General features: G+C 33.5%; 1 protein-coding gene across 1 annotated transcript in view; it reads left to right on the forward strand.

Annotated features, from left to right (window-relative positions):
* Positions 1-406: 406 nt before the first annotated feature.
* LOC143084129 (uncharacterized) overlaps positions 407-12,619 on the forward strand; it is a 50,293-nt gene continuing 38,080 nt past the window's right edge. The window contains exons 1-6 of the mRNA XM_076260537.1: positions 407-431; positions 3,221-3,391; positions 4,019-4,189; positions 4,817-4,987; positions 9,831-10,001; positions 10,740-10,910. Coding sequence (XP_076116652.1) covers positions 407-431; positions 3,221-3,391; positions 4,019-4,189; positions 4,817-4,987; positions 9,831-10,001; positions 10,740-10,910 — 880 coding nt within the window. The remainder of the gene's footprint in view (positions 432-3,220; positions 3,392-4,018; positions 4,190-4,816; positions 4,988-9,830; positions 10,002-10,739; positions 10,911-12,619) is intronic.

A 12,619-nucleotide genomic window follows, 5' to 3' on the forward strand; every position in this document is an offset into this window, starting at 1 on the left:
TTTACGACTAGCACATCCGATATGCGCAGAAGACAAGTTTAACATATCTTTATTGATTGGCGAAGACTATTACTGGTCAATAATTGAAGATGAAATAATAAGAGGAAATGGACCGACCGCAGTAAAGTCGAAAATTGGTTATCTCTTGTCGGGACCCGTACTAACTAAGAACGGAAGTAGTTCAAAACAATCGGCAATGATGAATATTTTGACGGACCACGGAGCCGTTGTTTGCGACTTGGAAAAGTTTTGGAACTTAGAATCGTTGGGGGTTTCAGGAAGCAATAACATTAAAAGTCAGTCTGAAGTTGTAAGAGAATACGGAGAAAAGTGTATAATACTAGAAAATGGAAAGTATACAGCTAAGTTACCATGGAAACCAGACTTTCTTCCTCTACCGCATAACATGGAATTGGTGAAACAGAGGACAGGTAACGTTATTAGACGTTTAGCAAACAAACCTGATTTACTTAAAATGTATGGAGATATCATAATGGAGCAGAAGAGAAGACATTTTATTGAAAAGGTTGAGGAAACAAAACTTCCTACCGATCGACCCGTACACTATATCCCACATCACCCTGTTGCCAAGGAATCATCTACTACGCCAATACGCATTGTTTATGATTGTAGCTGCAAAGATGGAAGAGATGATCCAAGTCTAAATGAATGCTTAGAATCACACCCACCTGTTATGAATGACATTACGGGAATATTTATGAGATTTTGCGCTAAGAAATATGCTACAACTTCAGATTTAGTAAAGGCATTTCTACAAATACAGCTCGACGAGAAAGACCGAGATGCAACGAGGTTCTTATGGCTTAGCGATCCTACAAACACATCAAGTCCGCTAATAACATATCGCTTCAAGTTCGTACTCTTCGGAGCTACATTTTCACAATTCATTTTGAGCGCCACACTTCTCAAACACTTTAAGGAAAATCCGGGGAAACTTTCAGATACACTTGAAAATGGGTTGTATGTGGACAACATTTTAACTAGCTTTGATAACGAAAATAGCGTAATAGATTATTACAGGAGATCGAGAGAATTACTTACGAAAGGCGGATTCAACCTACGCTCTTAGAATTCAAAACAAGAAATCGCTAGCAAAGAACAAACCTTAGACAAAGATGAGCTTTCTAAAATTCTTGGTATGCAATGGAACGCTAAAACGGACAAGTTGTTTTATCAAAGTAACACATTCGAGATGGACAAAAAAAGGAAAACTAACTAAACGATATATTTTACGGCAATTTTACGGATTTTCGATCCGTTAGGACTATTAAGCCCAGTTACTGTAAAAGCGAAAATCTTTATGCAATCACTTTGGAAGCTAAATTTGGAGTGGGACGAAATATTAACGGAAGATATTCAATCAAATTGGATATTAATTTCACGAGATCTGGCATCGAGCTTAGAAACAGAGATTCATCGAAGTACTCAAACAAAAAACGAGAATAACAGAAATTTACCAACTCTTCATGTATTTACCGATGCTTCAACTCATGCGTACGGCGCATGCGCGTACATCATGTATGACAGAATACCAACAATAGTAATGGCAAGGAATCGAGTTGCGCCTATCAAGACTATAACTTTACCAAAACTAGAGCTCATGGGGGCTGTAATTGGAGCAAGACTTGCTGATCATATTTGCAAAAACTTTCCGGATACTTTCAGTGGAATACAATTTTGGAGTGATAGTCAAATCGTACTGAGTTGGCTTGCATCCGTAAAACCACAGAGACAATTTATCAAAAAAAAAGAATTGAAGAAATTAAAAGTTTGTGTAGAGATAATGTATGGAGATACTGCCCTACAAAAGACAAGCCCGCAGATCTGCTTACACGTGGTATAACATCTGATGAACTGCAACAGTATGAAATATGGTTTAGTGGACCTAAATGGTTAAACAGCAAAAAAGATTGGCCGACATGGAACGGAAACAATGTAACGTCTAGTGTATGTACAACAATGTCGGAGAACGATGACAAAATTGAAACAATGGAGAATAATCAAAATGTATGTATTGGGATAGGAAAAATCATAGATATCGAACGGTACAATTCTTATAGAAAATTAACCCGAATTACCGCATATGTAATGAGATTTGCAACAAACTGCAGAGCAACGGAAACTGAACGAAAGAAAGAGTTGTTACGTATTGATGAAATTGAAAATGCAAAATTCCTATGGATAAGATATACACAAGGTAAAATATTTAGTGACGAAATAAATTGTGTAGACTTCACAGGAGCGCTAACGATAAGGAACAGACACAACGAAAAATCGAAGGCTTACATTTGCCTATTTACATGTGCTGTCACTCGAGCAGTACACTTGGAATTAGTTTACGAATTCAGCGAAGAATCTTTTTTATTGGGTTTCCGGAGATTGGTAAGTCGACGATCAGTGCCGAAAATAATGATGTCAGACAATGCGCTAACATTTAAAGCTGCTTCAAACGAAATTTCACGACTTTGCAATTCTAGAAATTCAGAATTATTCAGTTATTATCTGAACATTCTTCTGTTTCATCGATATTCTTAAACGGAACTAAGAATAAACTGAAAGAAAGATAACAATTAAATCAACGGTGTTCGTATTGTTGTTTTGTATGCCAACGTCAAAGTAAGAATACCAACACAAAACCTCATTTCGCACTGCAAGTTCATGACGCCGTTAATAATTAGTCCAAATTGGAATACTGCTTTGCAATATTGTGCTTCATCTGTTTCTTGTTTAAAAGCATGATATGGTAAATCATATCGAGTCCCTACGTTCATATTAGTTTCTACTTCTCTTGATTTCAATTTTGAAAACACTTTACATTGATGTATGAAAGAAACATAATGGTCGTAAGCTGTTTTCGTGTTTGGACAACACTGCATATTGGCGTTCATGTAGTTGACCCTTGTTAGATTTTTGTCAACAGTGTTCTGCATTTTTGAAGTTAATGCAATTGTTCGTCTCTTTTGATTTAAGAACCACAGCCGAGGATGTGTAAACGAAAAATACGTCTGGCGTACAAAACAGATGGCATGTACATTTTTTATTGAACTTACGAACAATAATGATAGAAAATTTCAATACTTTTAATTGTCATACACAATAATCGCAACTATAATTTAAAACAAAACACTAAAAAATATTATAAACATTATTTAACGTTGTCCGAAAATAAAAAAAATATATAATGATATTCATTTTTCAGTGCATGGAAACTGGGGAGGATGGGGAGCGTGGAATAGGTGTCCAGTAACGTGTGGTGGTGGCCGACAGATATCAAACAGGGCTTGCAATGACCCCTCTCCATTATATGGTGGATCAGCATGTAGTGGCAACTCTAAGAAGTTCCGTAGCTGTGCTACTGATGAATGTCCAGGTAAATGAAGTACAAGTCAAGCTAAATATGATATACTTAGTAGATTAATTGCTTATAGAAACGCAACAACTGTGTGGATTTTCCATTTTATTTTGAAATTCAAATCCTTGAGTGTTTATTTGCAAAAAGGAAGAATTGTTTTAAGATTGGGAAGAACTCTTAGAATTTTCATATTGTGCATAATTTACCACCTTTTCGATGTAAGTTACCAACATATGCTTGATTCAAAATAAATGATAATTACATTTTCACTTGTGCGGACTCTGTATGAACCATTGGAACAAGGGTTGTCAACAGTTGTACAGTTGAGAAATTGTCAAATGATAATTTGGATTTTATACTTTCATTCTAAAACGGACAAAATGTTGAATTTTCATTGTAACTACTTATATAATGGACGGAACGATTGAAATTACGTCAACGAGGTTCGTAAAGTTTTTATGAACAGTATGTCTTCCTCAATCTTGGATCTGATTGAACTATCGAACAATAATACTTTTAAATGTCATACACAATAATCGTAATAATAATTTAAAACAAAACTCTTATATGTTCAGATTTAATATCATTAACATTATTTAACGTTGTCCGAAAATAAAAAAATATATAATGATATTCATTTTTCAGTGCATGGAAACTGGGGAGGATGGGGAGCGTGGAATAGGTGTCTAGTAACGTGTGGTGGTGGCCGACAGATGTCAAACAGGGCTTGCAATGACCCCTCTCCATTATATGGTGGATCAGCATGTAGTGGCAACTCTAAGAAGTTCCGTAGCTGTGCTACTGATGAATGTCCAGGTAAATGAAGTACAGGTCAAGCTAAATATGATATAAATTAATTGCTAATAGAAACGCAACAACTGTGTGGATTTTCCATTTTATTTTGAAATTCAAATCCCTGAGTGTTTATTTGCAAAAATGAAGAATTGTTTTAAAATTGGGAAGATCTCTTAGAATTTCCATATTGTGCATAATTTACCACCTTTTAGATGTAAGCTACCAACATATGCTTGATTCAAAATGAATGATAATTACATTTTCACTTGTGCGGACTCTGTATGAACCATTGGAACAAGGGTTGTCAACAGTTGTACAGTTGAGAAATTGTCAAATGATTACTTGGATTTTATATTTTCATTCTAAAACGGACAAAATGTGCTTATGTTGAATTTTCATGGTAACTGCTAATATAATGGATTGAAAGATTGAAATAACGTCAACGAGGTTCCTAAAGTTGTTTTGAACAGTATGTCTTCCTCAAAATTGGATCTGATTGAACTTTCGAACATTAATACTTTTAATGTCATACACAATAATCGTAATAATAATTTAAAACAAAACTCTTATATGTTCAGATTTAATATCATTAACATTATTTAACGTTGTCCGAAAATAAAAAAATATATAATGATATTCATTTTTCAGTGCATGGAAACTGGGGAGGATGGGGAGCGTGGAATAGGTGTCAAGTAACGTGTGGTGGTGGCCGACAGATATCAAACAGGGCTTGCAATGACCCCTCTCCATCAGATGGTGGATCAGCATGTAGTGGCAACTCTAAGAAGTTCCGTAGCTGTTCTACTGATGAATGTCCAGGTAAATGAAGTACAGGTCAAGTTAAATATGATATAAATTAATTGCTAATAGAAAAGCAACAACTGTTTGGATTTTCCATTTTATTTTGAAAATCAAATCCCTGGGTGTTTATTTGCAAAAATGAAGAATTGTTTTAAAATTGGGAAGATCTCTTAGAATTTCCATATTGTGCATAATTTACCACCTTTTAGATGTAAGCTACCAACATATGCTTGATTCAAAATGAATGATAATTACATTTTCACTTGTGCGGACTCTGTATGAACCATTGGAACAAGGGTTGTCAACAGTTGAGAAATTGTCAAATGATAATTTGGATTTTATACTTTCATTCTAAAACGGACAAAATGTACTTATGTTGAATTTTCATTGTAACTACATTGTATCATATCATGACACAGAACTTCGATATCACTTTCAAATTTTAACGCAAAGAAACAGCGTCTGTTTTGCTTTTTAGTTACAATGAGGACTACGACACGAAGCATACTTAAGTATACGATTAAATTAAGAAATAATTCATGGAAGCCATAGATTGTTGGAAATTTACACATGGCCTGGGCCGTGATATTCGAATTTTATCCTGAGCGTTAGCGAGGGATAAAATTAACGAATATCACGGCCCAGGCCATGTGTAAATTTCCAACAATCTATGGCTTCCATGAATTATTTCGATTCTAATAGGACAAATACGGTCATTAAAATACTGAAGCGAGGGTTGGTTTGGTGTGTGTGTGGCTGATATTTTTTACTCCCTGTTAGATAAAGCTCAAATATCTTAATAAATCCGTAGCTTGTATGGGTTATTTCGTGAATATCCGTTAGAAAAAAAAACCTGTTTAATTCTTCAAATTCTCAAACCCAACATTTGCCATTTTAATTTACATGATTTTCTCGTAAGCTTTCGTCAAATCCAAAGTTGACATTCGTAACTAAGGAGCTGTCATGTTGACTTGCTCAAATTAGTAAATATGCAAATAATGCAATAGAATAGAAAATAAAACAAAACCTACCTGAAAAATCAGTTTTAATACAATATCATACGAATTTCGATGGTTCACGTAACAGAAAACTTTCAACTTTAGCGGTTTCATTTGTATGACGTCATGTTTTGAAATTGGACTTAAATGCGCCAAAAAAATTCATAGACTTTCGCGGAATTTTATTTTATTTTTATTTTGTTGATTTCTCCGAGCTCTTGTGCATTACTGCTTTTAATTATGCATCCGAATAAGAATAACAGTTATTTTGTCTTTTTTTAATTACACTTTTTAAATCAATAAAATCGGCAAAGGGTCTGCAAATAGGTTCCAATACATGTAGATTTACGTGGGAAGTATATTGTAACAGCCATTATTATGTATATCTCTGAGTCTGCGCTAAGTATAGATATATCGAGAATTTTATCACAGTGTTGTTCACAAAGCGAAAGAAGCACGTCATATTAGAATCATAGTGTAATCAACTGTCAGCATTCTTTACCTTTCCGAAAGAAATCTTTGCCAGAAATTGGTTACTTTACACTTGTGTACATATGTGTTATGCATATGCAATAACCTCAAAATTGCCCGGGGCAAAAAAGAGTATATTGATATTGTGCCCTCCAAATGACGTGACGTCATTGCGTCCTTAACGACTGTGGCGAACAATGGCGGTGCAAAATTCTCGCGTTTGTGTATTGCCATATTCCAAAATACTAGCGTTTGTGTATTACCATATTCTGACATAAATGTGACAATGAATTTCTATGGAGTAAATGATAAAAAACTAAATTTGAAAAATGGATGTGAAGTTAGCAGCCGGTTCGTTATTCGATATTCGATATTCAATATACAACCGGCTGCTAGCATATATATAAAGATTGTATCAAAAGGATTCCCGAGAATGATGTCAATCTTCGATATCTACGGAGGGCTTAGATTGTCACTTTTCAGCTAAAAATTGTCACAATTTCAGGACAAAGGGCACAGGTCAATGATGGGAGCCTCCTGATCTCTCAATCTGCCTAATATTAAGCCGACAGTTAGTGAATAGGTAGATACAAACGAGACTAGAAGGAATTTGGGTACACTTCCTGTCTTATATGTTTACGGAAGGCCTAAAGTGCCAGTTGGATATTCAAAATATAGAACACAGGAAGTGTACCCAAATTCACTTTAGTCTAGTTTGTATCTACACAGTGTATATACAGAATCTTTGATTGAATTAAATTTTATGGACAGTGAAAGACCAGGGGGATCCTACCTTCATTTCAGCGGTCTCAGGTAGGTTTTCACTTTATATTTTGAATATCCAACTGGCACTTTGGGCGCTCCGTAAACATGAAAGACAGAAAGTGTACCCAAATTCCTTTTTTTTTCACGTTTGTATATACCTATTCACTAAATGTCTGCATAATATTAGAAAGACTGAGAGATCAGGGGGCTCTTACCATTGTCCTGTGCCCTTTGTCCTTAAATTTTGATAATTTTTAGCTGAAAAGTGACAATATAAGCCCTCCGTAGATATCGAATCTGACATTATTCTAAGATGTCCTTCTAATACAACCTTTCTATATACAGAGTCTATGATTGAATTAAATTTTATGGACATTGAAAGACAAGGGGGTCTCACCTTCATTTAAGCCGTCTCAGGTAGGTTTTCACTATATATTTTGAATATCCAACTGCCACTTTGGGCGCTCCGTAAACATGAAAGACAGAAAGTGTACCCGAATTCCTTTAAGTCACGTTTTGGTGTTCAAAAACGTGTGGCGGTGGCAGACGGACTAGGCACAGAACTTGCAATGATCCCTCCCCTATTGCTGGCGGATTAGACTGTAATGGTGTCTCTTGGGAGAACTCTAATTGTTCTTCTAATGTTTGTCCAGGTATTATAAGAATGCCAATATAAATAGAAGATATGCTATGATTGCCAATGAGACAACTATCCACAAAAGACCAAAATGACACAGACATTAACAACTATAGGTCATCGTACAGTCTTCAACAATGAGCAAAGCCCATACCGCATAGTCAGCTATAAAAGGCCCCGATAAGACAATGTAAAACAATTCAAACGAGAAGACTAACAGCCTTATTTAGGTAAAAAAATATAATGAAAAACAAATGTGTAACACATAAACAAACGACAACCACTGAATTACAGGCTTCTGAAAGTATGTTATATATTACAACACAAGTGACATTGTGTATCAAGCCATGACACAAAACTCCGCATCACTTTCAAATCTAAAAAAAAAATGATACACAATTTATATCGGTTTTTTTTCTTGTGGTAGTTATAAAATAAGCATTAGACATGGATCATAAGTTCACACTAAATGCAATTTATTCTCACCATCCAGCACCTTTCCAAAAGACACCTTTTGTCAGAATCGGTTAATTTACATTTGTGTACATTTAATCATATTCTTTTATGAAATGGATTGGCACATTAATGATGAAAAAATCTGTCGTAAATCAGATGAATATCGTCGTATTTTGTAAGAGTTTTTGGTAACAGGCTTAAGTTTAAACCGTTTGATTTAAAATAAAGATAACTTTTATTTTATGATGAATAGTGTCTCTAGCATTTGGTAAATACGTACTATTATAACATTTAGCATATTAATCTATTGCAATAAAAAATCATAATATCTAATAAAATTTGTAGATTTAGCTAACAAAGTCCTTATATTTGTATAAAGTAACATTCGTTTATAGTGGAAAATTGTTTTAACGTTGAATAAGCTACAATTAAAAATTGCTTGCTGGTCCCTCTCTGTGATTACCATTATATTACGCTGGTTCATTTCCCAATCAATCTGTCACCAAGGGAAGATAAATAAATCGATTTTCGTTCATAGTCTTTTTCAAAAATGATGAACGATTCTTTATATTGGTATGTAATCATTTTAAACGTTTCAAATTTATGAAATTATATTCGTACATCAATGTTTTTGATACACCAATAACAAAAACTGAAATATATTGAATTGATACATTTTGTAATTATTCAAAATTATATCAGAAACCTAAACTTAATTATAAAATAATGAACCTGTTAAGGGGAGAGAATACTCGCATAACTTTTTCGAATTGGCACATAATACAACGAAATGTCACTCTGGCATACAAATGGCACATCAATATAATTAATTATCTGCGAAATCGTCCCCACCTTCAATGATGATTCTAAACTATAAATATAACCAAAAGTTGTTCATCTATAGATAGTTAAGACTAATGAAAGCTAACCCAATGTAAAAATATTTCTTTGCAATTTTTTAAAACTTCCTCAGAAAAATACTCGAGCCATTTGACTTTCATAGCTCAAAATTAACGTTTTTACACAATATTTGAATAAAGTAGTTGAAGACTATTCGCTTCTCAAAGTGTAAGACGCAATAAAAAATCGTATGCATGCACCATCCTACCGAAATACGGATTTAATTAAGTCCTGAACATTTCGACATTTCTTCGTATATTTTGAACAAAACCGGTTTTAACCAAATCACAAGTACGTGTTAAGATCCGACTAAATACCTATTTTCCTATATGGTCAGGTAAAGTTACTATAACATTGTGTGTCTGATAAAGATATGTTCCTACAATAGGCAGGTTTTTGGTGTTTTTCTTAATGTTTGCAAGGGTATTTAATGCGTGTCATTCGCTTTCATAGAAAGTACTAATGTCTCATTGTCATATGATTGTCTTTATTCCAATTATTGACGATTTGTATATTTTTCCAAATGTTTTGATTTACCAATTACATTGTTTTATAAATCAGGAATGAGCGAAATTATAATTAGAATATGTATATACTTTATTCAGTTTTGAAAGTGTCTACTGTTAACTTTCAGTGAATGGAAATTGGGGCAGATGGAATGGATGGACTGGGTGTTCAAAAACGTGTGGCGGTGACAGACGTACTAGGCACAGAACTTGCAATGATCCTTCCCCTATTGCTGGCGGATTAGACTGTAATGGTGTCTCTCGGGATGACTCTAGTTGTTCTTTTAATGTTTGTCCAGGTATTATAAGAATGCCAAGTATGTTATATATTACAACACAAGTGACATTGTGTATCAAGCCATGACGCAAAACTCCGCATCACTTTCAAATCTAAAAAAAATGTTACACAATTTATATTGTTTTTTTTTCTTGTGGTAGTTATAGAATAAGCCTTAGACATGGATCATAAGTTCACACTAAATGCAATTTATTCTCACCATCCAGCACCTTTCCAAAAGAAACCTTTTGTCAGAATCGGTTAATTTACATTTGTGTACATTTAATCATATTCTTTTATGAAATGGATTGGCACATTAATGGTGAAAAAATCTGTCGTAAATCAGATGAATATCGTCGTATTTTGTAAGAGTTTTTGGTAACAGGCTTAAGTTTAAACCGTTTGATTTAAAATATAGATAACTTTTATTTTATGATGAATAGTGTCTCTAGCATTTGGTAAATACGTACTATTATAACATTGTGTGTCTGATAAAGATATGTTCCTACAATAGGCAGGTTTTTGGTGTTTTTCTCAATGTTTGCAAGGGTATTTAATGCGTGTCATTCGCTTTCATAGAAAGTACTAATGACTCATTGTCATATGATTGTCTTTATTCCAATTATTGACGATTTGTATATTTTTCCAAATGTTTTGATTTACCAATTACATTGTTTTATAAATCAGGAATGAGCGAAATTATAATTAGAATATGTATATACTTTATTCAGTTTTGAAAGTGTCTACTGTTAACTTTCAGTGAATGGAAATTGGGGCAGATGGAATGGATGGACTGGGTGTTCAAAAACGTGTGGCGGTGGCAGACGTACTAGGCACCGGACTTGCAATGATCCCTCCCCTATTGCTGGCGGATTAGACTGTAATGGTGTCTCTCGGGATGACTCTAGTTGTTCTTCTAATGTTTGTCCAGGTATTATACGAATGCCAAGTATGTTATATATTACAACACAAGTGACATTGTGTATCAAGCCATGACGCAAAACTCCGCATCACTTTCAAATCTAAAAAAAAATGATACACAATTTATATTGTTTTTTTTTCGAGTGGTAATTATAGAATAAGCCTGAGACATGGATCATAAGTTCACACTAAATGCAATTTATTCTCACCATCCAGCACCTTTCCAAAAGACACCTTTTGTCAGAATCGGTTAATTTACATTTGTGTACATTTAATCATATTCTTTTATGAAATGGATTGGCACATTAATGGTGAAAAAATATGTCGTAAATCAGATGAATATCGTCATATTTTGTAAGAGTTTTTGGTAACAGGCTTAAGTTTAAACCGTTTGATTTAAAATATAGATAACTTTTATTTTATGATGAATAGTGTCTCTAGCATACGTACTATTATAACATATTGTGTGTCTGATAAAGATATGTTCCTACAATAGGTAGGTTTTTGGTGTTATTCTCATATTTCAATAGTAATACACAATAGAAACTGTGCAGATTTTGCATTTTACTGAAATTAAAACTTTTGTCATGGTTAACTAATTAAAGGTAAAATGGCGTTTGCTGATATTGTCACGCATAAAAACCGCGTATTACTAAATAATATTTCAGAATTTTTTTTAGAAAAAGTTTCTCGCATCAAAACAACAATTCACTGACCTTTAGCTTTTAAAGTCTATTCTATCAGCATGGCAACTCAATTTAATAAAAACAAATACTGTGCAGTTAGTTTGGCACATCTATATTTGGCCAAAACTCTTATGTAAATTTTATGGAGACAAAACATACATAAACTGAAGATTCTATATTCTTATTAAAACAAGTATAAAATAGGTTATTGTATAATAGCATATGATACGATGTATTTAAGTTTCTCTTTAGAAATACGAGATACACAGTATCGTACAAGATTATTTAAGAGTACGGCAAAAACATCTCCAGAATCTGAAATGAATTTTTTAATTAACTGCTGTTCACGATGGCATTATCAATAGAATACTGAAAGAAGTGAAAAATGACGTTGTTCAAAAATTGCAGCAGACAAGAAATTTATTTGTTGAAATTTGCTAAATTATATCTATCTATCGGTATTTATTTTGACAAGTCTCTTGTTTCCAATTATTGCCATATTGCTTTGTTTGTGAAAGTAGTGAAAAAGGAACGTTACTCAAGTGATTACCTTATGAAAAATAATTCTATATACATTTCATTCTTGATTATGCCAGAAAATTCAACGTTATACGATATGATTGTCATAACTGAAGACATCATTCCTGCACAAGACAACGAAGAACTAATTTATATATTTAAGTTTGTTTGATGGGTTGTAATTAAACATTGCATAATCAGTAATCTTCTCTCATGGGAGAAAGGTTACCGCACCTAAATGATATGTCCCATACTTTTTCTATTCTTTTTCTCGACATTGACGATGAAATTCTTGTATTTATAGAAGTTCTTTGATAATATAAGCCTACACATTATTGGTATTTAAATATCTCTGAGTTTTATCAGTCCTTTTTTTTTTAAATTATAAAGATATGAGTCAAGCCATCTCAACTGATTTTTTATTGTGAGGTCCCCAATTGATAAAAAATAAGTTGAAAGTGTTTTTCTATGTTGTGCTTTTAATCTGTTGCCAAAGGCAATGTTTGGTTGGGCG

The sequence above is a fragment of the Mytilus galloprovincialis genome, chromosome 7, assembly GCF_965363235.1.
Source record: "Mytilus galloprovincialis chromosome 7, xbMytGall1.hap1.1, whole genome shotgun sequence".
NCBI classification, from domain to species: domain Eukaryota; kingdom Metazoa; phylum Mollusca; class Bivalvia; order Mytilida; family Mytilidae; genus Mytilus; species Mytilus galloprovincialis.